We start from the raw sequence: 22,209 nt of genomic DNA, 5'->3' as shown, positions 1-22,209 counted from the left end.
TATGAGCTGCACCGTCTCCACGAGCCTGCCGTCGTCGAGCATCTCGGAGTCCAGCGTGAGCTCTTCCATGATCTTCTCCAGCGCGGACGGCTGCCGCTTCTTCGCGACGACGACGTCCTCCTCGATCTCGGCCTCGACCTCCTCCGCCGCGTCTGATTCGTCGTCGTCGTCGTCGTCGTCCTTTTCGTCATCCTTTTCGTCATCCTTTTCGGCGACGATCTCGGGATCCGACGCGGACCCCTCAGCATCGCCGTTCTTCTCCGCGTCCTTTTCCTTCTCCTTCTTCTTCCGTTCCGTCTTCTTCACCTCGTCGCCGTCGATGTTCCGGCCGCCCTCGAACGACGACGCCCACTCGTCGTCCACGTTGCCGCCGCCCTTCGCGGTCTTCTGTTCCATCTCTTCGTACAAAGCGTTCATCGCCGCGTCCTCCACGAGCATGCCTTCGATCACGCCGTCGTCGCCGGAAAGCCGCTCGACGTCTTCGTTGTAATTCTTGCCGGGCGCGTCGTCGCCGCCCTTCTCCAGGACGTCGCCCGCGCCGCCCGTCTTGGATCGGAAAACCCCCGACGCGGCGTTCGCGACGCCCTTGGCCGCGGCGGAGAAGGACTTGAACGCCGCGCCGAAGTCGTCGTCGTCGTTCGCGTCCTTCTCATCATCGTCCTCGTCGCGCGACGCGTTCGCGTCGTGCTCGCGCGCGTCGTCGTCGCGTGAGGACGCGCGCGTCGCCGGGATCGATCCGCGCCCGCGCCGGCCGACGACGCGGTCTCGCGTCGGGCGTCCGAGGCTGAGGGCGCGGCGCGCACGCGCGCGCGCGCGCGCCGACTGGCGGGGAGGGAAGGAGGACGGGGGGATGGACGGGGCGGCGTGGAGGGGGAGACGAGACGTCGGTCGGAGAGCGGACGGATCGCGCGCGGCGTCGGGATGGCGAAGGGTGGGCGCGGGCGGCGAAGGGATCAGGCCGGGCGCGCGGGAGAGAGAACGGGAGAGGAGGAGGAGGAGGAGGAGGAGGAGGGCGGCGACGATGTTGAATCGCGGTGTTCCCTTCGTCCGTCAACATCTTTCTTTTTTCTTCGCCCGCGGGGGCGACGAGCGCGACGCGCGCGCGGGGAGAAGAGAAGGGCGGGGGGCGCACCCGCGTCGCCGCGAAGGTCGTCGTCGGCGCGATCGTCGCGGATCGCATCATGGCGGCAAACGGCGTGCGCGTCTGTCCGCGGGCCGTCGCTTGGAGTGACCGACGCGAGATCGCCCTCGTCGCGGTTCAAACGCCCCAGCTCGACGCTCGCACGGTCGGATCCGACTGGGATCCGAGTCATCATCGATCGACGGGCGACGCCTGGCGCCCGGTCATCAGCGACGGTTCAAAGCAAAGGCCGGTTCAAAGCTTCAAAATCCGGAGCTGTCACTGGAGCAGAAAAGCGGGAAGCCCCGGGGCGGGGGCGCGGCGCGCGCCAGAGCGCGCCGTCGATACGCTCGCCCGCGGCGTCAGGGGGGTTGCATGCGAAGGAGCGTCATGGCGTGCGCGATGCGAGCGCGCGCGGCCGCGAGCGCCGCCGTCCTCGCGTCGGGATCCGGCGCGAGCGGCCCCGTCGGCGCGCGTCGCGGCGCGCGTCGATCGCTCGCGTCGCTCGCGCCGACGACGCCCGCGTCGTTCGCGCGTCATCTTCGCGTCGGTCGCGTCCCGTCGACGGAGACGCCGCCGCCCGCGCCCCTCGGCGGCGTCCTCCTCGCTCGCCGCCGCCGCGCGTCCGCGCTCGCCGCGGCGAAGATCCGCGCGAGCGACGCGGCGTCGAGCGAGGAGGACGCCGCGGACGACGCGGACGCGCGACGAGATCGTTTTTCGAACGTCGTCCCGACGACGACGACGACGACGACGACGACGCGCGCGAGCGAAGACGAAGACGCAAACGCCGCCGACGCCGCGCCGACGCCGACGCCGTACGCGCCGCAGCCGCCAAACTACGCGGGCGCGGACGCGTGCGTGCCCGAGGACGAGTCCCTCCCGCCCGGACACGTCGCCCTCGTGGACGGCATGTCGCTCGTCTTTCGCGCGTTTTACGGCTGGCGCAACCGCGAGCCTCTGCTCGCGACGAACGGCGAGGACCTCAGCGTGATGTACTCGGTGACGCACGCGATCCTCGCGATATTGGAGCTCGCGCCGTCGCACGTCGCGGTGTGCTTCGACGCCAAGGGGAAGACGTTCAGGCGCGTTCTATACACTGGTTCCCATACGACCCCGTCGGCGTGGTGAACGCCGATCCTTAAGGACTTTTGCCGGCGCGTCTCTCCTCCCACCCCACGGTTTCGATCCCCGCCCTCGACGCCTTTCAACTCCAACTGACGCCTATGAACTCCACCCCGACGTCGCTTTGTATGGAACGACCCTCAGGCACGAGATGTTCACGGATTACAAAGCCAACCGGCCGCCGACGCCGCCGGTGAGACCGACGCGACGCGCATTGGACTGCTTCCCATACGCTCCCGTTCGCGCGTTGCTCGTCGTTTCTTAAGGCGTCCTTTCCTTTCGCGCGCAACGTGTCAGCCTCACGTTTTGACACGTGGGAAATGCATCCACCAATCACACGTCCGCGCGACTGACTGACTGACGCGCATCTACCCTCGACGAATCAATCGATCGATCGCGTCCAACCCAGGAGCTCAAAGAACAGATTCCGAAAGTCGTGGAGGCGGTGCGTCGGATGGGCGTGCCGGTGCTCACGATCTCCGGGGTCGAGGCGGACGACATCATAGGCACGATCGCGCGTCGAAGCGTCGAGGCGGGGCTGCACGTCACGATCGTGAGCCCGGATAAGGACTTTTTTCAGCTGTTGGGACCGCGCGTGCGGCAGTTGCGTCCGAATGGGAAAAATTACGACGCGGCGAAAGAGGCGGCGGCGCGAGACGGCGAGGACGCCGCGAGCGACGGGTTCGGGGACCCGACGCACCGGAACGTCACCGGCAAAGGCCTCGTGCCGTTCACCGAGCGCGACTTCCGCGCGGAGTTCTCGGACCTGGACCCCGCGCAGTTCGTGGACGTGCTCGCGATGGTGGGAGACGCGTCGGACAACGTCCCGGGCGCGTTCTAGTATCACACTGGTCCCCATACGACCCCGATGGCGTGGTGAACGCCGATCCTTAAGGACTTTCTCTCCCGTCGTTTCTCTCCGCCCAGGGTCCCTCGCTTTCAATCCCGACACACCTCGACGCCTTTCAACTCCGCTTCTGACGCCTTTCAACTCCACCCCGACATCGTTCCAGGCGTCGAGGGCATCGGGCCGAAGACGGCGCCCAAGCTGCTGAGCGAGTACGGGAACATCGAGGGCGCGATCGCGAACGCGGGGGGGATAAAGAATAAGAGAGCGCGCGAGAGTCTGGCGAGCGAGCGCGGCGCCGCGAGCGCGTACCTGTGTCGATCGCTGGTTAAGATTCGCACGCGGCTCTCCGTGCCGACGCTCAACGGTGCGACGGAGGACGGACTTCTTTTTACTGCTTCCCGTGCGCTCCCGTTCGCGCGTGCCGCGTCGCGCGTCGTTTCTAAGGCGTTCTTTCGCGCGCTGTGCTGTGCGCCTCACGTTTTGACACGTGGGAACTTCTCCCACCAATCACACGTCCGCGCGACTGACGCGTGTCTTCCCTCGACCTATCACGCGTCGCCGCGTCAGACCCCGCGTTGCCGATCGCGGACTTGGCCATCGCGGACAAGGTGCCAAACCCCGCGGACGGCGGGCTGGCGGTGTCGGATTACTTCGACGCGATGGAGTTGGGGACGGTCGCGTCGAGGTGGAGGGAGGTGTGCTACGCGAACGCGACGAGGAGGGCGAGGGAGGAGGGGCGGGGCGAGGAGGCGGGGGAGGCGCGCGGGTAGAGAGAGAAGAGAGAAGGCGTTATTTACGATAGCGGGACGCGGACGCGCGCGGTGGAGAGCTGTTGGAGGCGGTATTTAAATACGATCGAAATCGATTCAAACGCGCGCGACGCGTCCTCCTCGATCCCTTTCGAACGTCGTCTCGTCCGTCGATCGCGCGCGCGCGCTCGGTACACGACGACGACGAATTCGAGGTCGGTGGCGTTTCTCTGCGCGCGCGGTGCTCGAGACGGAAGCGAAGAAGGCTGGCGCGCGAGCGGAACGATTTCGTATTTTTATTTTGAACTCGAGCGGAGGCGTTCGTTCGTTTTTCTCGTCGTCCGAGATCTGAGCGAAGCGACGCCCCGGGCGCGCCTCTCTCGTCGACGCGATCGTTCTCGTGAGAGTGGTGGTGATTAAGTATCACCATTGGTGTTTGTGCGTCGAGGGATGTCGTGATCGCGCTCGACTAACGTAGTAGACGCTCGAGGTGTGCGCAACCTCGTTCGACCTCGCGTCGCTTACGCGGAGGTGAACTTGGTGACCGCCTTGGTGCCCTCGGAGACGGCGTGCTTGGCGAGCTCACCGGGGAGGATGAGGCGGACCGCGGTCTGGATCTCGCGGGACGTGACCGTCGGCTTCTTGTTGTAGCGGGCGAGCTTGGACGCCTCGGTGGCGATCTTCTCGAAGATGTCGTTGATGAAGGAGTTCATGATGGACATCGCCTTGGAGGAGATCCCGGTGTCGGGGTGCACCTGCTTGAGGACCTTGTAGATGTAGATCTTGTACGTCTCGGTCTTGGACTTCTTGCCGCCCTTCTTGCCGCCCTTGAGGGACTTCTTGGCGGGCTTCTTGGAGGTGGGCTTGGCCATTTTGATGGAGTGTGGTTACGAGACACGCGCGCGTGAAAAGTGAATGGCGCACGCGGGCTCGGCCAACGTATTTCGAAATTTAGGGGCAAACTTCGAGGGAATTAACTCAAGGATCACGGTCTATTTTCCCTCAGCCGTCGATGGCAAAGGCGACCGGGTCCCGGCCAATCAGGAACGAGCGCGGGCAACAAAAATTTTAGTCTTAAATTGAGGTATGAAGCCCCGCCCGGAGCCCGCGCTGCTCCTCCGCGCTGCGCCCTCGCTCGTTTACCTAAAACGACGTCTTCAGCGCGATCGTCGGCGGCGCTCGCGCCGTCACGACCCCCTCGCCGCCGCCGCCGCCGCCTCGACCCCCGCCGCCGTCCGCGGCGAGCGCGCGCCCGAGCCTCTGTTTCGTCTCCGGCGACAGCCCGCCGACGACGACCCTGAACGCGTCCGCGTGCGCGCCCGCCAGTCGCGTGACGAGCCGCCCGACCACCGTCCGCAGCGCGTCGTTCCCAGCCTCCGCGGCGTCGATCGCGAGCGGGAGGAGAACGGAGAGGATCTCCGCGCGCGCGGACGCGGACGCGGCGTCGGCGTCGGCGTCGGCGTCCGCGGCGGGGGCGAGGGATAACGCCGCGGCCCACAGTTTAAGGCCCTCGGCCACCGCGAGCACGTCATCCGGCGCGGCGGGAGCGCCGGCGGCGACGACGGCGGCGCGCGCGCGCGTGCCCGCCGCGGCCGCCGCGCCGACGCGCGCGAGGACCGATCGCGCGGCGCGCGCCGCCACGTCCTTATCCTCCTCGGCGTCGTCCTCATCGCCGCCGCCGATACCAGTTCCCGGCTGGACGACGACGACGCGGATCGCCGCGAGCGCCGCCGCCTGCTTCTCCGCCGTCTGCGTGGGTGAAGCGATCGGTCAGTCGAACGTCTTACCGGTCAAACGTTGAAAGGGAAGCGCGGGTGAAGAGTGACGACGGGAAAAGTCCTTAAGGAACGGCGTGCACCACGCGAACGGGGTCGTATGGGAAGCAGTCTCACCTCCGCGCCGCCGCCGCCGTCGACGCCGGCGATCAACGCCGCCGTTGCCGCCGCCGCGTCGGAGGGCGTCGGCGCGCGCGCGGCCGCGACGGCGACGGCTTTGAACGCGCCGTCGAGGTCGCGGCGGCGGCGGCGGCCGTCGTCGCGCGTCGCCGCGCACGCGGCGGCGACGGCGGCGGCGGCGACGGCGTCGCCGCCGTCGCCGCCGCCGAGAGGCGGGCGCGTCAAGAGCGCGCGGAACAACGACGCCGCCGCGACGTCGTCCTCTTCCTCCCTGTCGTCGTCGTCGTCGCCGCCGCGCGTCGCCGTCAGCGCGCGCGTCGCCAGCACCGTCAACGACGTCCGCAACGACGCGTACGCCTCCGTTCCCGGGTCCGTCGCGCGCGCGATCGCGCGAAGCAACGCCGCGACGCGTCTCGTCACGCGCGGCGCGGCGGCGTCGGCGTCGGTCGCCGCGCGCGCCGCCGCGTTCGCCGTCGCCGCCGCGAGCGACGCGGCGGCGAACGCGCGCGCCTCGGACGCCGCCGTTTTCGTACTTCCCGCCGACGGGAGCGACGCGACGATCGCGTCCACGAGCGCCGACGCCTCGCGCGCGCCGTCGCCGCCGCCCGTCCCGGACGCGATCGCCGCCGTCGCGGCGTCGACGGCGGCGACGACGAGCTCGTCCCCCGCCGCGCCCGCCCCCTCCGAATCCTCATCCTCCCCCGCCTTCGCCGCCGCCGCGATCGTTCGTCGCACCGCTCGGATCGCGAGTGCGACCTGCGCGTCGCTCGGCGCGCCGCGCTCGAGGTCGACGCCGCCGTCCCCCGCGGCGGGGTTCAACGGCGCCGCGAGCGCGCCGCCGCCGCCGCCGTTTCCGCCGTCGTCGTCGTCGCGGGAGCGAAGCGACAGCGAACGCGTCAGCGCCATCCGCGCGAACGCGAGGACGAACGCGACGCACCCGCGCGGCGTCGCGACCGCGACCGCGACGCCGCGCGCTCGGACCCCCGCGGCGGCCTCGCCGGCGATCGCCGCGGTCAGCGCGTCGAGGACATCCGGCCACGCCGCGGCGAGGTCCGCGAAGACGACGCCGCGCGCGCGAAGCGCCGCGGGGACGAGCCCGAGCCGAGGCGCGCATCCGTTTCCATCTCGGGAGAAGACCCGCGCCCGCGCCCGCGCGTCGTCGTCGTCGTCGTCCGCGTCCGCGGCGGCGTTCGAAGAAGAACGATGCGTCATCAAACGCGCGCGGCGCGCGGCGTCGACGCCGCACGCTCTCGGCCCGCCCATCGCGGCGACGGCGGCGAAGTCCGCGAGGAGGTCGAGCCACCGCGGCGCGAGGACGGCGACGTCGACGCCGGCGTTCGTCAACGCCTCGGTCTCGTCCGCGGCCGCCGCGCGCGCGACGCGCGCGAGCGCGGCGAGCGTCGCGACGCGCAACCGCGCGGTGATCCCCTCCGCGCACTCCGCCGCGTCCGTCAGCATCGCGTGCGTCGTCGACGAGCGCGCGGCGTCCTCTTCTTCTTCTTCGCCGCCGCCCGTCGTCGTCGTCGCGTTCGCGTTTGATGAATTCGGAAACAGCCACGCCCTCGCCGGCGCGGCGACCACGGCGACGAGCCGCCGCGTCGCCGCGACGTCCCCGCGCGCGATCCGCGCGCGCAGGCACTCCGCGGCGAGCGCGACGCCCTCGAGAAGGCTCCTCGGCGACGCGCGCGGGTCCGCGGCCGGTCGCAGCGCGCTCAGCGCCTGCGCCTTAGGGTCGTTCCATACAAAGCGATGTCGGGGTGGAGTTCATAGGCGTCAGTTGGAGTTGAAAGGCGCCGAGGTCGGGGATTGAAAGCGAGCGACCCTGGGCGGAGAGAGACGCCGGGCAAAGTCCTTAAGGATCGGCGTTCACCACGCCAACGGGGTCGTATGGGGACCAGTGTATACAACGCACCTGAAACTGCTCCATCAACCCCGCGTCGTCGTCGTCGACGTCCGGGTCCGTCGTCGATCGCAGCCGTCGCGTCAGCCCGCGAAGCAGCGCTAATCCCGCCGGTCTCAGCGCGTGCGACGGCGCGGTCGCGAGTCCGTACCCCAAGTCGACGACGAGGTGCGCGTTGAGGACGAGCCAGTGCTTCCCGCGGCCGGCGGATGAAGCGGCGCGCGCGGCGGAGAGGTTGACGTGCGCTGCGTCCGCGGAGGAGACGCGCGACGGCACCGACGCCATGAGCGACGCCGCGAGGAGCTGCGTCGCGAGCCGAGGCGCGCCGCGCTGCCGCCGCCGCGCGCGGCGCGAGGTGGTCGCGGCGCCGCGCGCGTCTTCGCCGTCGCCGTCGCCGTCGCCGTCGCCGTCGCCGTCGTCCTCGAGCACGTCGTCGCCGCCGCCGCCGCCGCCGCCGGAATCCGACGCGGTGCCCGCGTGCAGCGCGACCGCGGCGAGCCTGCGCAGCGCGACGACCGGGCGGTCGACGGCCGCAGCGGACGTCAGCAGCCACAGCGCGCGGCGCGCGTCGTTGGACGTCTTCGCGTCCGCGTCCCCGAACCCGTCCAAAAGCGCGAGAAGGTCCGCCTCTAATCCGCCGTCGTCGTCGCCGCCGCCGCCGCCGCCGCCGCCGCCCGCCGCCGCGGCGTCCGACACCGCGCTCGCGTCCCTCTCGCACAGGTGCCGCAGCGTCGCGGCCGCGGCGGCGCGCAGCGCGGGCTGACCCGCGCGCAGCGCGCGTCGGAGCCGCGGCACGAGCGCCGACGGCGGCGCGGCGTGCGGCGCGAACAGCGCGAGCTGCATGAGAAACGTCGCCGCCTCGAGCGCGCGCGCGGCGTCGCCGTCGTCGTCCTCGCCGTCGCCGTCGCCGCCGTCGCCGTCTGTCGAATTCAAATTCAAATTCGAGTTCGCGCGCGCGTCCACGTCCGCGCCGCCGCCGCCGACCGCGGTCATGAGCGCGGACGCGAGCGCGAACGTCTCCCCGCGCGGGTCCAGCTCCGGTCCGACGGCGGCGACGCACGCGTTGATCAGCCGGCCCACCGCGGACGCCGCCTGATGACGTCGGGGTGGAGTTGAAAGGCGTCAGTCGGAGTTGAAAGGCGTCGAGGTGTGTCGGGATTGAAACCGAGGGGTGGGCGAAGAGATGCGCCGGGCAAAGTCCTTAAGGAACGGCGTTCACCCCCCCGCCGACGTGGTCGTATGGGGACCAGTGTACAACAGGACGCACCTTCGACCCCGCGGGCGCGTACCTCGCCTCCGGCGCGTCCAGCAGCGCCGCCGCGAGCCGCAAGGCGTCGTCAGCGTGCGCGTGGAACCCCGGCCCCGCGTGCGTCGCGACGACGCTCAGCGCGTGGAGCGACCAGAGGTGGACGCCGGAGGGGGTCACGTCCACTTGCGTCGCCGCCGCGGAGAGCGTTCGCGTCGCGGCCGCGACGACGGCGCGGCCGCCGTGCGCGAGCGCGCCCGCGGTTCGAAACGCGGACGCGAGGGACATCGCGACGACGGCGCGACCACCGCCGAGGTGTCGGTCTCCGGGCCCGCCGGAGCGCGTCGCGGGGAGGGATAGGAGCGCGTTTGATTTGGAAGAGACGGCGGCGACGGCGTCGCCGTGGAGGCGCGCGGCGCGCGCGTCCAGGGACGCGGCGGCGCGCCAGTGCGCGGCGGCGCCGTGCGCGCTGCGCGAGATGACGCTCGCGAGGCGCGCGAACGTCTTCCCGACGTCCGTTCTCTCGTCGTCGGATAACGAATGTTGACCGATAACGGACGCGGGAGGAGCGTTTTCGAACGCGGACGCCACCGCGAGGGCGAACGCGCACGCGTTCGTCAGCGCCGCGGTCGAGCCGCGGTCGCGTTTGCCTTCTCCGTCGTCGCCTCCTCTCGGCGGCTTCTTCGACTTGAAGTATCTCATCGGGCCGCTGGCGGCGCGTTCGGACGTCGCGGTGTCTGACGACGCGGTGTCGGCGTTTTCCGACAGTTCTTCGCCCGCGGCGGCGAGCGTCTCGCGCGTCAAAAAATCCAACGCCGCCGCGCGCCGGCGTCTGACGTTTTCTCCGCCCTCGACGGCGACGCGCGCGAGGACCGCCGCCTGCGTCTGCCTCAGCGCGGACGCGAGGCCGACGTTCCCCGGGAACGCGCCGCCGCCGTATTCGTCCATCACGACGCCGTGCGGGCCGCCAATCAACGGTCGCCACGTCACCAAATCTGGCGCGTCCGACGCGCCGTCGAACGATCGCAATTCGTCGAGAAGCGCGTCGCGGCCCCGCGGCGACGGACCCAGCGCGTCGTCCGCGCGGTCTAACGCCGCGAGCAGCGCCGCGGTCGCGACGCCGCCCGGCGCGGGGGACGTGCACAGCGACAGAAGCGCGCCGGACGCGTCGTCGAACGGCGAGCGCCACGCGGCGACCAGCGATTGGTGGCGCGGCGGCGGCGACGCCGACGCGGCGGCGAGAAACGCTTCGAGGACGCGCAGGCGGAGCGTCGCCGTCGCCGCCGCCGCCGCGGGGTCCGCGGGCCACGCGAACGAGATCGCGTCGTCGTCGTCGTCGCCGCCGCCGCCGACGCCGCCACAAGATCCCGCGCACGCGAGCGCGGCGTCCAGGAGCCCCGGGACGCGCTCGTGCGTCGGGTATCTCGACGCGAACGCCGCGAGCGCGGACGCGGCGGCGGCGCGCCAACGTATTTCCTCCGCGGGCGGGCCCGGGCCCGGGCCCGGACGGCGGCGGCGATCGACGGCGGCGTCCTTCTTCTTCGCGCCCGCGCGCGCGTTCACCGCGCCCTGACCGTTCACCGCGCCCTCCCCCCCGTCTCCTCGTTCCGCCGTCGCCTTGAACGCGCTCGCGTCGAACGCCCTGGATAACCCCTCCGCGACGGCGGCGGTACAGCTGGCGCCGGCGACGTCCGCGGCGGGTCCGTTTTGAATCGCCGCCGCGACGACGTCCCACCCCCGCGCCTTCGCCGCGTTCGACTCGAACGACGCGGACGGCGGGCCGTACGCGACCGCGCCGCCGACGAGCGCGGCGTCGAGGAGTAACCCCGCGGGTATGCCGAGCTCGAGCGCGTCCGCGGCCGCGGTCAGCGCCGCGGCGGCAGCCGCGGCGCCGACGACGGCGCCGACGCCCGCCGCACCGCCGCCGCCGCGGATCGTCTCGAGCGTCCGCCGCAACGTCGCCGCCGCCGTCGCGGGCGCCGCCGCCGCGAGCGCGCGGACCGCCGCCGCGCACTCCGACACCCCGCGCTCGCCCTCGCTCTCCCCGCACACCCTCAGCGCCGTCGTCAGCGCGTCGGCGGTCTCCCGAAACGTCGCGTCCTCCGCGGCGAAGCTTCCCATGCATTCGATCGCGACGGCGATCGCGCGCGCGGCGACGCGCGCGTCGACGCCGTCGCTCGCCTCACCGCCGGGGAGCGTCGCCAGCAGCGCGCCGAGCACGAGCCGCTGCCCGGCTTCGTCCACGTGGCGCAGGACGCCCGCGCGCAGGATGTAGAGCGCGCACGCGGCGGCATGGGGGGACGACGACGACGACGACGACGACGACGACGCGTCGGTCCCCCCCGCCGGGACGGATCGGAGCGCGTCCGTCGCGACGCGAGCGAGGAGCGACGGAGGGAGCGACCCCGGCGCGCACGCGTCGTTCGACGCGCGGACGAACGCGACGATTGCCGCGGCGAGGCCGACGCGGAGGCGTTTCCCGCGCGCGGCGGCGGCGCCGCCGCCGCCGCCGAGACTTCGCGCGAACGGCTCGGCGAAGCACAGGCGCGTCGTCTCCGCCCATCGCGACGCCGCGGCGGGGGAGTCCATGTCGAGCGGGCCCGCGGCGGCGGCGATCGCGGCGGCGGCCGCCGCGGCCGCCGCCGCCGCGGTCTCCGCGTCCATGGACTTCGCGCCGTGGCTGCCGCCGCGCTTGTGACCGAACCCAGAAGTCTTCTTAGCCGAGGGCGCGTCGCCGCTTTTGCTCTTCTCTTCGCCGCCGCCGCCGCCGCCGTTTCCGCCGTTTCCGCTCCCGCGCCCCCCGCGAAGCCTCGTCGCGGCGAGCCGCCCCAGCGCCGCCGCCGCCGCCGCGTGCGCTACGGCGTCGCCGTCCTCCATCACCCGCGCCAGCGCCGCGCACGCCTCCTCGCCCGCGCACGACCACGACGGCGAGCCCGAGCCTTTACGCGCCGACGCGATCCCCGGCGGCTTATCGCCCCAGACGCCGCCGCCGTCGCCGCACGGCGCGGCGGCGATCGCGCCGATGGCCCGCGCGGCGGCCGCGGCGACGACGCCGTCGTGACGATCCGCGGAGTCCACCGCCGCGAGCGATTTCAGAGAGCCGGACGAGCCGAACGACGAGGAGGAAGACGCCGCCGCCGTCGGCGCGACGCCTCGCAACGCGACTTTCAGCGCCTCGACGCGAGTCTACGCGTCAGGGTCGTTCCATACGAGCGAACGTCGGGGTGGAGTTGAAAGGCGTCAGAAGCGGATTTGAAAGGCGTCGATGGCGGGGATTGAAACCGCGGGGTGGGCGGAGAGACACGCCGGGAAAAGTCCTTAAGGAACGGCGTTCACCACGCCATCGCGGTCGTATGGGGACCAGTGCGAGAAGAACGCGCCTCCGCGCGCAGCGGCCGCTCCGCCGTCGCGCCGCTCACGACCGCCGCGATCGCGCCGTGCGCCGCGCGGCGCAGCGCGCGCTTATGGACGTCGACGTCCGGGGCCGCGCCACCCGCGCTAGACGGCGGCGGGAATGATTTCAGCAGCTTGGCGACGGCGGCGACGAACCCGCCGGCGCTGCCGACGAGCGACGCGCCGTGCCCTGCGGAGGACGGAGGACGCGGAGGGGAGGCGAGCGATCGGTGAGCACGCGCGATCAGATTCGATGACGTGGAGGAACGCGCGGCGCCATGGAATCGACTGGGGCGGCGCGCGCGCACCTCCTCGCGCGAGCGTCTCGACGCACTCTAACGCGCCGACTCTCGCGCCGACGTGCTGCGACGCGGACGCCGCGACCGCGCCCTTCTCGATCGGACTCGTCACGACCGCGAGGAGCTCGTTGACGCGCGCGTACAGCGCGACGGAGTTGCCCACCGCGAACAGCGCGCAGAGCACGTCTGACGCGCTCTTGCGCACCGCGGGACCGGCCCAGCCGCCGACGCAGATGCGCAGAAGCAAATCCTCCATCTCGCGCTGGGACGCCTTGACGAGCGAGGCGTCGCACGCGCGTATCGCGACGGAAATCTCGGCGAGGAGGACGAAGCATCGCGCGCGGTCCGGCGGGGGATGCGCGCCCGACGCGGGGGGCGACGATGGGACGAGCTCGCGGAGCTTCGCGCACAGCGACGCGAGCGTCATGACGGGCGAGGGGGTGTGGGGGGGCGACGCCGCGCGCGCCGCCTCGCCGAGGCCGCGCGTCCGCGCCGACGCGTGTGGCGCGCCGTCGACTTTCCGAGGCGACAAAAAGCAACAGCGCAGCGGAGCGCAGACGGCACCAGCCGCGCGGCGCCGCGCGGCGCGCGGCGCGAAACGAAGGTAACAACTTAGTTGTAAGGGAGACCGTTTGGACGGACAGCCAATGCACGCCTCCGAACCGCGCGGGACGTCAGCTCCTCGCGCGCGTCGAACGTCGCCTCGCCTCTCGTCCTCCGCGCGTTCACCGTCGTCGCGTCCGCTGTCCCCGCGGCCGGCCGCGTGGAAGGAAGCGTCGATCGATCCGAAAATAAATCGCTCGATCCTTCTAAAGTCGTCGGTTCGCGGTCGATCGTGTTCGACACAATAATCATGGTTCAGATCAAGTGCACCGTGACGCACGGGAAAGAGTTCCAGCTGAGCGAATACCGCGCGATCCCGGAGAAGGACGGCAACCATCCGGGATACTACTGCGTCAATAACGTGGACGTCGTCGTTCCGCCGGAGATGACGTACGCGGAGTTCCGCAAGACCATGAACAAGAGCTGGACGAAGTTGTACCAGAACTTTCGCATGACGCAGCCCATGTACGACGAGCTGTACAGGTGGGAGATGAACTCGAACGAATCTCTAGGCGATATCAAGGGACCCGACGGTCAAGCCGTGCGAGATCACAAGAGGACGCCGGTCGTCGACGGCGAACACACGCTGAACATGAGGGAGATACCGCCCCAGGGGTATGAGTACTTATGCGCCATGTGCGTGGTGAGCTAGTCGCGCGACGACTGGAGGGGCGTCCTCTTACGGTCGGCGTTCGAGCGACGTAGCGCGCGAATATCGACCGTTACTTCATAATCAAACCACGGCACCACACCACACTACATCATCGCGCTACCCTACGTCCCCCCCCGCCCCACGAACGCGCCGTGCAGCCCGTGCGGTATGCGCTCGTTCAGCCTCACGCGCGCGACGGGCCCTTTGCTCACGTCGGCGCCGTCCAAAATCAAAAGAGAACTCTTCCCGCGCGCGCCGTTCTCCGGATCGTGATCCGCGACCATGCCCAGAACCCAGCACTCCTCCTCTCGCGCGTCCGCGTCCGCGTCTGATCCCACGCCCGATGCACGCGACCGCTTCGGCACGACGACGACCTCCTCGCAGAAGCACCGGTTCCCCGCCCACCACGTCTGCGTCTCGCCCGTCGCGACGTCGACGCGGACGTACCCCAGCGGGGGTCCCGAGCATCGCGTCTCGTTCGACACGGACGCGTAGACGTAGCGACACTCGCGTCGGCCCTCGAACAGAGGGTTGACGTGCGGGTGGTCGATGCAGAGGTCATCGCAGCCTGGCGCGACGGTTCGTATCACGTCCCCGGTGATTGTGTTTATTTGGTAACGCCAAAGTAACGTCCGCGGGATGTTGTTGAAGTCCGGGCTCAGCGCCGTCGCGATCGGAAACGCCCACGGCTCGGACGACGCGTCCCACTCGCCGAGGAACGATCCGGGGGAGAGCTTATCCCACCCCGCGGTGTACGCGGTCACCCATTCGTTCATCGCGTCGTCGGTCGCGGTCGGGCCGTCGCTGATCGGTGGGCCGTCGTGCGCGAACGCGACGTGAATCTCGAACGACTCCGTCGGACCAGCCGCGGACACCGCCTCTCGGGGGTTTTTCATCTCGTCCTCCGCCGCCTCGCCGCCGCCGCCGCGCGGCCTCGGTACCAAGTGCACGGTGACCGGCTTCTCCGGCTCGGACACCAAACACTCGCCCGCGCCTTTCAACCCCAACAAATACGGCCCCGGGTCCACGCGCAGGCAGTTCTGGATCATGACGTACCACGACGCCGTCACCGCGAAGTCGTGCGGCGCGGCTTCGATGCGTCGTTCCATACGAGCGAACGTCGGGGTGGAGTTGAAAGGCGTCAGAAGCGGAGTTGAAAGGCGTCGAGGGCGGGTATCGAAAGCGAGGTGTGGGCGGAGAGATGCGCCGGGCGAAGTCCTTAAGGATCGGCGTTCATCACGCCAACGCGGTCGTACGGGAACCAGTGTATAGAACGCGCCTTCGCACCCCGCCAGTCGATGCGTCGTCCCCTCCGCGGCTCCGCAGCGCCAGTCGCGGTCCCACTCCCAGAACGTCGCCTCGACGCACTTATCCAACACGACGCTGCGCCAGCCCCACCCGACGAGCCTATCGGCGACCGGGTCGACGTGCGGGTGCGCGGTGAACGCGACGCCGCCGAGCCCGAGCGCGCGTTCGATCGCGTTCGGCGCGCCGACTGAGGGTAGGTCCACGCGAAGCGACGTCGGGGTGGAGTTGAAGGGCGTCAGTTGGAGTTGAAAGGTGTCGCGGTCGGGTGTTGAAAGCGAGGTGTGGGCGGAAAGAGACGACGGGCCAAGTCCTTAAGGATCGGCGTGCACCACGCCGACGCGGTCGTATGGGGACCAGTGTATGGAACGCGCCCGAGATGAACATCCCTTTCGGCAACTTCCCGTCGAGATCCTTCTCGCCCTTCGCGCGCAGCGTCGCGGGGTCGAGCTCCACGGGTCGACCAGCCTCGTACATCGCGTATACTCTCCCGCCCCACGCGAGTACGTTCGTGTTCGCGAGGTTTTTCTGGTGCAAATCGAACGCGTTGCGCAGCGGCCCGCCGTCGCGCATGGTCCCGAACGTCCCGCGATACGTCACCGCGTTCTCCGCGTCCTCCGCCTCGAACTCCTCCGTGCGCACGAACCGCGAGATGAAGGCACACGAACCGTCGTCGCGGAATTCGAACCGGCACACGTACCCGTCGCCGTCGAGCATGTGCGCGTACGCCTTCCCGCCGCGCTCGAAGAGTCCCGGGCCGTTGCGGTAGAGCACGCCGCCGAGGAGCTCGGGAGGGATCGCCCCTTCTATCGCCGACGACGCGATGAGTTCGTCGTGTTCGCCCGTCGCGGACGCGTACGCGTGCGACCAGTCCGCGTGCGAGTACACGCAGTACCCGTGCGTGCTCGGGTCGTTCAGGAGGGCGTCGTCCGGGGCGATCGCGCCGCGGCGTCTGCCCCATCCGAGCGTTCGCGCGCCGTCCGCGGAGGAGGAGGAGGAGGAGGGCGACGCGGTCGACGTGGACGACGACGCGGACGACGACGACGACGACGGCGCGTCGGACGCGGCCGACGCGGCGACGCGACGCGCCGGCGGCGGCGTGAGCGACGACGACGCCGACGCGATCGTGCCGAGGAACGGCGCGGCGAGGGACATCGCGCGGCGCGGAGTGCCGTCGCGGGTTCCGAGAAGTCGCTCCTGTCGTCATCGAACTGCTGGCATTGGCTGACGATGACGATGCCCTAGACTCGAACGGAATCACTTCGAGGCGCGCGCCGACGGAGGCGGCGGGGCGGCATGGCCGACCTCACCGTCCCGTGCGCGGCGACCGTCGCGGGCGCGCAGGTCCCCGGGCACGTCACGCTCACGTCCGACCGCCTGCGATGGCGCCCCGACGCCGCGAGCGCGACGGGGGAGAAGTCCGCCGCGCTCGTCTCGATCACCGCGCATCAGGTGCGTTCTATACACTGGTCCCCATACGACCGCGTTCGCGTGGTGAACGCCGATCCTTAAGGACTTTCGCCGGCGTGTCTCTCCGCCCACCCCCCGCTTTCAATCCCCGCCCTCGACGCCTTTCAACTCCACCTGACGCCTTTCAACTCCACCCCGACAATCGCTTGTATGGAATGGCCCTCAGAGGAACAAAGCCGGCGCGGCGAAGCCGTCGCTCCGGCTCGTCCTCGGCGGCGACCCACCCGGCGCGAAGGCGGCGGCGAAGGCGAAGGCGGCGAAACCGAAACCCCCCGCGATGGTCCTCACGTTCGCGCTCGAGAGCGATCGCGACGCGCTGAGCGACGAGCTCAAGTCTCGCCTCGCCGTCGTCGCCGCGAGGCGCGCGCCCGCGTCGAATCTCACGAGTCTCGCGCGCGCTTCCGACTCCGCGGCGACGCTCGCCGCTCGCGCGGCGTTGCTGAAGGCGAACCCCGAGCTCGCGGCGCTGCACGCGACGCTCGTGAAGAAGGGCAAGGGCGCGACGCTCGGGAAGACAACGGGCGAGGGCGGCGCCGCGGACGACGACGGGACGGAGGACGACGGGATCAGAGGCGCGGTCACGGAGGAGCAATTCTGGGCGGAGCGAGAGCACCTCTTCGACGCCGCCGTCGCGAAGAAGGGCGCCGCGCAAGTCGCCGGCGTCTCCAACGCGCTCGACGGCGACGTCAAGGGCACGCGCGACGGGCGCACGGACACGGTGTCGTGCGCGCTGTCGAACGAGAAGATGCACCGGATCTTCGCGGAGCGGCCGGCGGTGCGACGCGCGTTTCTCGACAACGTGCCGTCGAAGATGACCGAGGTGCGTCCCATACACTGGTCCCCATACGACGGCGTTGGCGTGGTGAACGCCGTTCCTTAAGGACTTTTGCCGGGGCATCTCTACGCCCAGGGTCCCTCGCTTTCGATCCCCGACCTCGGCGCCTTTCAACTCCAACTGACGCCTTTGAACTCCACCCCGACATTCGCTCGTATGGAACGACCCTGAGCGCGAATTTTGGACGCGGTTCTTGCGAAGCGAGTACTTCAAAGCCGCGCGCGCGGGGGCGCCGCCGCAGGGCGAGGAAGAGGCCGCGGACCTGGCGCTCTTCTCGGGCAGCGCGAAGGGCGCTCCTCCCGCGGCGGCGAAGAAGACCGCGGCGAATAAATCGCTCGCGAAAGCCGTCAACCTCGTCGCCGACGCCGACGACGATCTCAGAGGCGGCGCGGCGGGGGGCTTCGGCGTCTTCCGCGACGGCGGGAGAGAGCCGCCGCCGCCGTCGTCCGAGGCTGCCGTCGCCGCCGCGCGCGCGTCCGCGGGCGGCGTCAAGGCGGCGGCGGCGAAGTACGCCGCGAGGGAGGTGCTCGCGAACTTGAACCATCACGCGGAGGTGGTGCTGCGAGGGCGGCCGAGTCAGCCGGTGACGGACGCGAGGAGCGCCGCGCTCGCGGCGGCGGCGCAGGAAGACGCCGGCGGCGCCGCGGGGTTGTGCTCGATCGGCGGCGGCGGCGGGGACGACGACGACGGCGACGTGGTCGTCGTCTTGGACGATCTGCGCGAGCCCGAGGAGGTGAAGCGGAGGACGCTGACGCTGCGAGACGAGAGCGCGTACTTTCGCGGCGCCGCGGCCGCCGCGGGGAAGGCGGCGGGGACGAACGCGAACGCACAGCTGGCGGCGGCGGCGGCGGCGGCGACCTCGGGGGGGAAGAAACGGAAGGCCGGCGGCGGCGGCGGCGACGACGACGAGTACGAGCCGAGCGGCTTCGACGTCGAGGCGCTGAAACGCGTCGCGAGGTTCTTCAAGGTGGAGCACAAGATCGACTGGGGCGAGCGCGCGGACGAGGACGAGACGGCGACGGGCGCGGGTGGAAAAAAAGGGGCGAAAAAAATCAAATCCGAACCCGCCGAAGGAACGACCGCGACCGCGCCGACGCCGACGCCGACGACGACGAATAAGAAACCGCGCGAGCTCGGCCCGCTCGTGGACCCCGCCCAGGCGCGCAAGCAGCTCGACGCGATCGCGGAGGAGAACCGCCGCGCGAAGAAGAACAAAGGCTGGACGCGCGCGGAGGCGCTCGCGTCAGGCGCGTTCTATACACTGGTCCCCATACGACCGCGTTCGCGTGGTGAACGCCGATCCTTAAGGACTTTTGCCGTCGTCTCTCTCCGCACACACCACGGTTTCAATCCCCGTCCTCGATGCCTTTCAACGCCATCTGACGCCTTTCAACTCCACCCCGACGTTCGCTTGTATGGAACGACCCTCAGTCACCGACGGCGTCCCCCCCGCCGTCGACGCGGAGATCAAAGCCGACGCGGCGACCGCCGCGGAGCTCCTCAAACATTTTTGGTCCGCGCGGCCGTTCGCCACCGCGGCGGCGTGGGATCGCGCGTACCGCGTCAACGCCGCGTTGGGGGTGCTGTACGACCGAATGGAGACGAGGAAAAAGACGTTGACGCCCGCGGGGCGGCACGCGTCGGCGGGTCGGCTGTCGCCGTTGATCGCCGCCATGGACGCCGCGTTTTCGTTCTACGACGAGGAGAAGCGGACGCGCGCGGGGTCGTACGCGGCGTTCGAGAGGGAGAGGGAGGCGCGGGGGGGGGCGAGCGCGCCGATCGAGTTGAGTTGATAGTCTATCTTTAGCACTCGAACGGAACGTATCATAACCTTTGTCGCGGCGACGGCGTGCGAAAATCAGGCGAAAATCGTCACGGTCGAGAAAAAAAAGACGGTGACTCACTTTCCCGCGCGCCCCGCCGCCGCGTGCCCCCCTCGCGCTACGATGACGACGCCGCAAACCTCGGATCTCGTCGCCGTGGAGTTTGCGCAGATGTACCGCGAGCTCCGCGAGGCGCGCGCGGCGCTCGCGAAGAGAGACGCCGAGCTCGAAGACTCCAGGGCGAAACGAGCGAAGCTCGTCAGTGAGCTCGACGCCACGAGGGCGGAGTTCGAGGTTCTCCGGGCTTTACACCCCACTAAGATCGACGGCGCCATCGCGTGCGTGATCTTCGCCCACCTGGAGGACCCGAAAGATCGCGTCGCGCTCGCTGCGGTGAGTAAGGTGTTCAGGGACGCGGAGCAGTCCGACGCGTCGTTGCCCGGCTCAACTGAAGCGCTACGTGAGCTCGGTGACAAGTTTTGTAAAGACCACTACATGAAGGCGTCGTATTGGTTCCGTAAAGCGGCTGATCGTGGCGACGCTGATGCCATGTTCAAAATGGGAAGCTTCTACGCCGTCGAGTGCGGCGTGATGACGGACCTTTCGACCGCGTGTGAGTGGTGGGAAAGGGCGTCCGGTTGTGGACAGCTCAACGCGACCTTCGAGCTCGCGGACTGCTGCGAGGCAGGCGTCGGCGTGGAGCGAAACGGCGCGAAGGCGCTCGAATTGTATCTCAAGGGGGCCGAGTTAGGCTGCAAGACGTGTCCGATGCGGCTCGGGCGTATCTACGAACACGGCGACTGCGGCGTGGCGGTGAACAAGACGGAGGCGCTGAAGTGGTACCGCGTCTCGGTGGAGCGCGGCGATGACTACGCGGAACTATGGGTGGTCAGACTCGAGGCCGAGCTCGCGGCGGCGTGAACGAACGAACTAGAACATTGCACACGACGAACGCTCTACGCACGGCGTCCTCTTTTCAAGCCTTCTGCCTCGACTTGGAGTCGGAGTCCATCCCGCGGCGCCTCCCTGGCAACCTTCGTCGCGCGGCCGCCTCGACCGCCGCCGCCGCCGCCGCCGCCTCTGCCGCCTCGGCCGCCCCTGCCTCTACCGCCGCCTCTGCCCCCCCCGCCGCCTCTGCCCCCCCCGCCACCTCTGCCCCCTCCCTCCCGCGCAATCGTCCCGTCCCTATCGTTCGCGTCGAAGTAACTCCTCAGCGAGCTCCACACCTTGTAGTAGTTCTCATCCAGCGTCTCCCCGCGCATCGCGCGCTTCGACACCCGAGGCGCGTAATCGCACTCGAACATAAACGCCAACGCGTCGTCCCCTATCCTCCCCGCCTCGTCGCACGCGCGCGGGGACGACGCGCGCGCGAACGTCTCCGCGTCCGGCCCGTGCGGCGTCATGCAGCTGTGTAGCATCCCGCCGCCCGGGAGGAACCCGCCGTCGACTTTCGCTTCGTACTGCCCTCTGATGAGTCCCATGTATTCGGTCTGGGAGTTGCGGTGGTAGTACGGCGGCCGGAAGGTGTCCGCCGTCGGGTTAACGCGCGGCGGGAACACGACGAAGTCCGCGCACGCGGCGCCCGGTCGCGACGCGGACCCGCCTCGCACGGTCAACACGGTGAATATCGACGGGTCCGCGTGGTCGAACGACACGGAGTTCATCGGACAGAACTTGGAGAGGTCGTACCGAAAAGGGACGTAGTTGCCGTGCCATGCGACGACGTTGAACGGCGAGAACGACTGTTTCGCCTCGAAGAATTCACCGAGGAACTTGTGGACGATCGCCCACTCCCCCGCATCGCGCGCTCTGTGCATCGCATCGTCGTCGTCGCAGTACGCCGTCGGCATCTCGAAATCTCGCGCGGACGCGAGGCCGTTGGCGCCGATGAGGCCCAGGTCCGGGAGTTCGAAGTGGCCGGAGAAAACTTCCAGGACGTATCCGCGCGCGAAGTCCGCGTCTGGTTCGTTTTCTTCTCCGTCTTGCGGTATCTCCGGCAGCGTCACTCTGAACCGAATCCCTCGCGGTACGACGCACACGAACCCCGGCGGGACTTCCAGACGCCCGAGCTCGGTCTGAACGTCGAGCGTGCCTTTTTCCGGAACGATGAGCATGTCGCCGTCCGCGTTGGCGAAGCAATCGTTCACCATGTCCACGCCGCACGCGTACGTGTGAATCGCGTACCCGTCCTTCGTAGCGGCAGACCCCGCGCCGCACACGGTCTCTAATCCTCCGATGAAAGTCGATCTTATACGGTTTCCCGTCATCTTAGAAACCTCCGGATATTTCCTCGGAAACCACCGCAACTGATTCGGGGTCGCCTCGATGTCGCGGCTAGACGGGGCGAAGTCCGCGATCACCCTCTCGCCGAGCTTAGAGCCAAGTTCAGCATTGTGTTCGATAGATTTGAACGGCTCGTGCGTCACGGACGGCTTCTTCCGGTACATCCACGTCCGCAGGTTCTTCCCTTCGCTCCTCGGCGCCGTGAACGCGGTGCCCGAGATTTGTTCCGCGTAGAGACCGTACGGACATCGCGCCGGGTTGTTCCTTCCCTCCGGGAGCGCTCCGGGGAGGGACTCGGACGCGTGCTCGTTCCCGAGCCCGCGGAGGTACGCGCGGGACGACGCGGCGGGCGCCGGCGTCCTCGTCCTCGTCGTCGCCGTCGCCGTCCTCGCCGCCGTCGCCGGCGTCGTGCTCGCGTGAAACTGCTCGAGCGTGAACGATTCCACGTCTCCGTCGTCGAAGCGCACCGTGATCGGGAAGCGGTCGCCCGGGGCGACCTCGTCGACGACGCCCTCGAACCATCGATCGCCGAAGAGTTTCTTCACGCGCGACCGCGGCGCGGGGTAGAACTCGCCGCCGCCGTTCGCGCGCAGCTTCCGCTGCTCCTCGCGCGCCGGAGCCATGGCGGACGACGGAATGTTGGGGCTCGCGTCGACGGCCTCGG

At 69.8% G+C, this 22,209-nt stretch overlaps 9 protein-coding genes across 9 annotated transcripts; 4 read left to right on the top strand and 5 right to left on the bottom strand.

The window, feature by feature from the left end:
- Nucleotides 1-164: 164 nt before the first annotated feature.
- MICPUCDRAFT_70124 (uncharacterized protein) lies at nucleotides 165-1,215 on the bottom strand. The gene has a single exon (XM_003061990.1). The coding sequence runs from the start codon at nucleotides 1,181-1,183 to the stop codon at nucleotides 653-655; it is 531 nt and encodes a 176-aa protein (XP_003062036.1). The 5' UTR covers nucleotides 1,184-1,215; the 3' UTR covers nucleotides 165-652.
- A 295-nt stretch (nucleotides 1,216-1,510) lies between these two features.
- Nucleotides 1,511-3,964, top strand: MICPUCDRAFT_51862 (uncharacterized protein; the record flags this gene model as incomplete). The annotated part of the gene is made up of 5 exons (XM_003062189.1): nucleotides 1,511-2,244; nucleotides 2,387-2,435; nucleotides 2,652-3,076; nucleotides 3,170-3,456; nucleotides 3,660-3,964. The coding sequence occupies 5 exons, from the start codon at nucleotides 1,511-1,513 to the stop codon at nucleotides 3,860-3,862; spliced, it is 1,698 nt and encodes a 565-aa protein (XP_003062235.1). The 3' UTR covers nucleotides 3,863-3,964.
- A 398-nt stretch (nucleotides 3,965-4,362) lies between these two features.
- Nucleotides 4,363-4,728, bottom strand: MICPUCDRAFT_35705 (uncharacterized protein; the record flags this gene model as incomplete). Its single annotated transcript, XM_003061989.1, has 1 exon — nucleotides 4,363-4,728. The coding sequence occupies exon 1, from the start codon at nucleotides 4,711-4,713 to the stop codon at nucleotides 4,363-4,365; it is 351 nt and encodes a 116-aa protein (XP_003062035.1). The 5' UTR covers nucleotides 4,714-4,728.
- Nucleotides 4,729-4,984: 256 nt separating this feature from the next.
- Nucleotides 4,985-13,001, bottom strand: MICPUCDRAFT_51860 (uncharacterized protein; the record flags this gene model as incomplete). The annotated part of the gene is made up of 5 exons (XM_003061988.1): nucleotides 4,985-5,590; nucleotides 5,734-7,461; nucleotides 7,649-8,728; nucleotides 8,847-12,068; nucleotides 12,534-13,001. 5 exons carry the CDS (start codon nucleotides 12,999-13,001, stop codon nucleotides 4,985-4,987), a joined length of 7,104 nt encoding a protein of 2,367 aa, XP_003062034.1.
- A 426-nt stretch (nucleotides 13,002-13,427) lies between these two features.
- On the top strand, nucleotides 13,428-13,829 carry MICPUCDRAFT_51859 (uncharacterized protein; the record flags this gene model as incomplete). Its single annotated transcript, XM_003062188.1, has 1 exon — nucleotides 13,428-13,829. The coding sequence occupies one exon, from the start codon at nucleotides 13,428-13,430 to the stop codon at nucleotides 13,827-13,829; it is 402 nt and encodes a 133-aa protein (XP_003062234.1).
- Nucleotides 13,830-13,951: 122 nt separating this feature from the next.
- MICPUCDRAFT_20718 (uncharacterized protein) lies at nucleotides 13,952-16,289 on the bottom strand (the record flags this gene model as incomplete). Its single annotated transcript, XM_003061987.1, has 3 exons — nucleotides 13,952-14,518; nucleotides 14,666-15,047; nucleotides 15,535-16,289. 3 exons carry the CDS (start codon nucleotides 16,287-16,289, stop codon nucleotides 13,952-13,954), a joined length of 1,704 nt encoding a protein of 567 aa, XP_003062033.1.
- Nucleotides 16,290-16,430: 141 nt separating this feature from the next.
- Nucleotides 16,431-19,232, top strand: MICPUCDRAFT_51857 (uncharacterized protein; the record flags this gene model as incomplete). Its single annotated transcript, XM_003062187.1, has 4 exons — nucleotides 16,431-16,586; nucleotides 16,771-17,424; nucleotides 17,612-18,719; nucleotides 18,871-19,232. The coding sequence occupies 4 exons, from the start codon at nucleotides 16,431-16,433 to the stop codon at nucleotides 19,230-19,232; spliced, it is 2,280 nt and encodes a 759-aa protein (XP_003062233.1).
- A 153-nt stretch (nucleotides 19,233-19,385) lies between these two features.
- MICPUCDRAFT_51856 (uncharacterized protein) lies at nucleotides 19,386-20,183 on the top strand (the record flags this gene model as incomplete). The annotated part of the gene is made up of 1 exon (XM_003062186.1): nucleotides 19,386-20,183. The coding sequence occupies one exon, from the start codon at nucleotides 19,386-19,388 to the stop codon at nucleotides 20,181-20,183; it is 798 nt and encodes a 265-aa protein (XP_003062232.1).
- Nucleotides 20,184-20,443: 260 nt separating this feature from the next.
- Nucleotides 20,444-21,874, bottom strand: MICPUCDRAFT_3147 (uncharacterized protein; the record flags this gene model as incomplete). The annotated part of the gene is made up of 1 exon (XM_003061986.1): nucleotides 20,444-21,874. A coding segment is annotated over one exon (1,431 nt), but the record flags the coding sequence as incomplete, so codon positions are not given.
- Nucleotides 21,875-22,209: the final 335 nt, after the last annotated feature.

This window comes from Micromonas pusilla (assembly GCF_000151265.4).
Source record: "Micromonas pusilla CCMP1545 genomic scaffold MICPUCscaffold_11, whole genome shotgun sequence".
NCBI classification, from domain to species: Eukaryota; Viridiplantae; Chlorophyta; class Mamiellophyceae; order Mamiellales; family Mamiellaceae; genus Micromonas; species Micromonas pusilla.
Note: the sequence above shows the minus strand (reverse complement) of the source record. Positions and strands in the feature narration are given on the sequence as shown.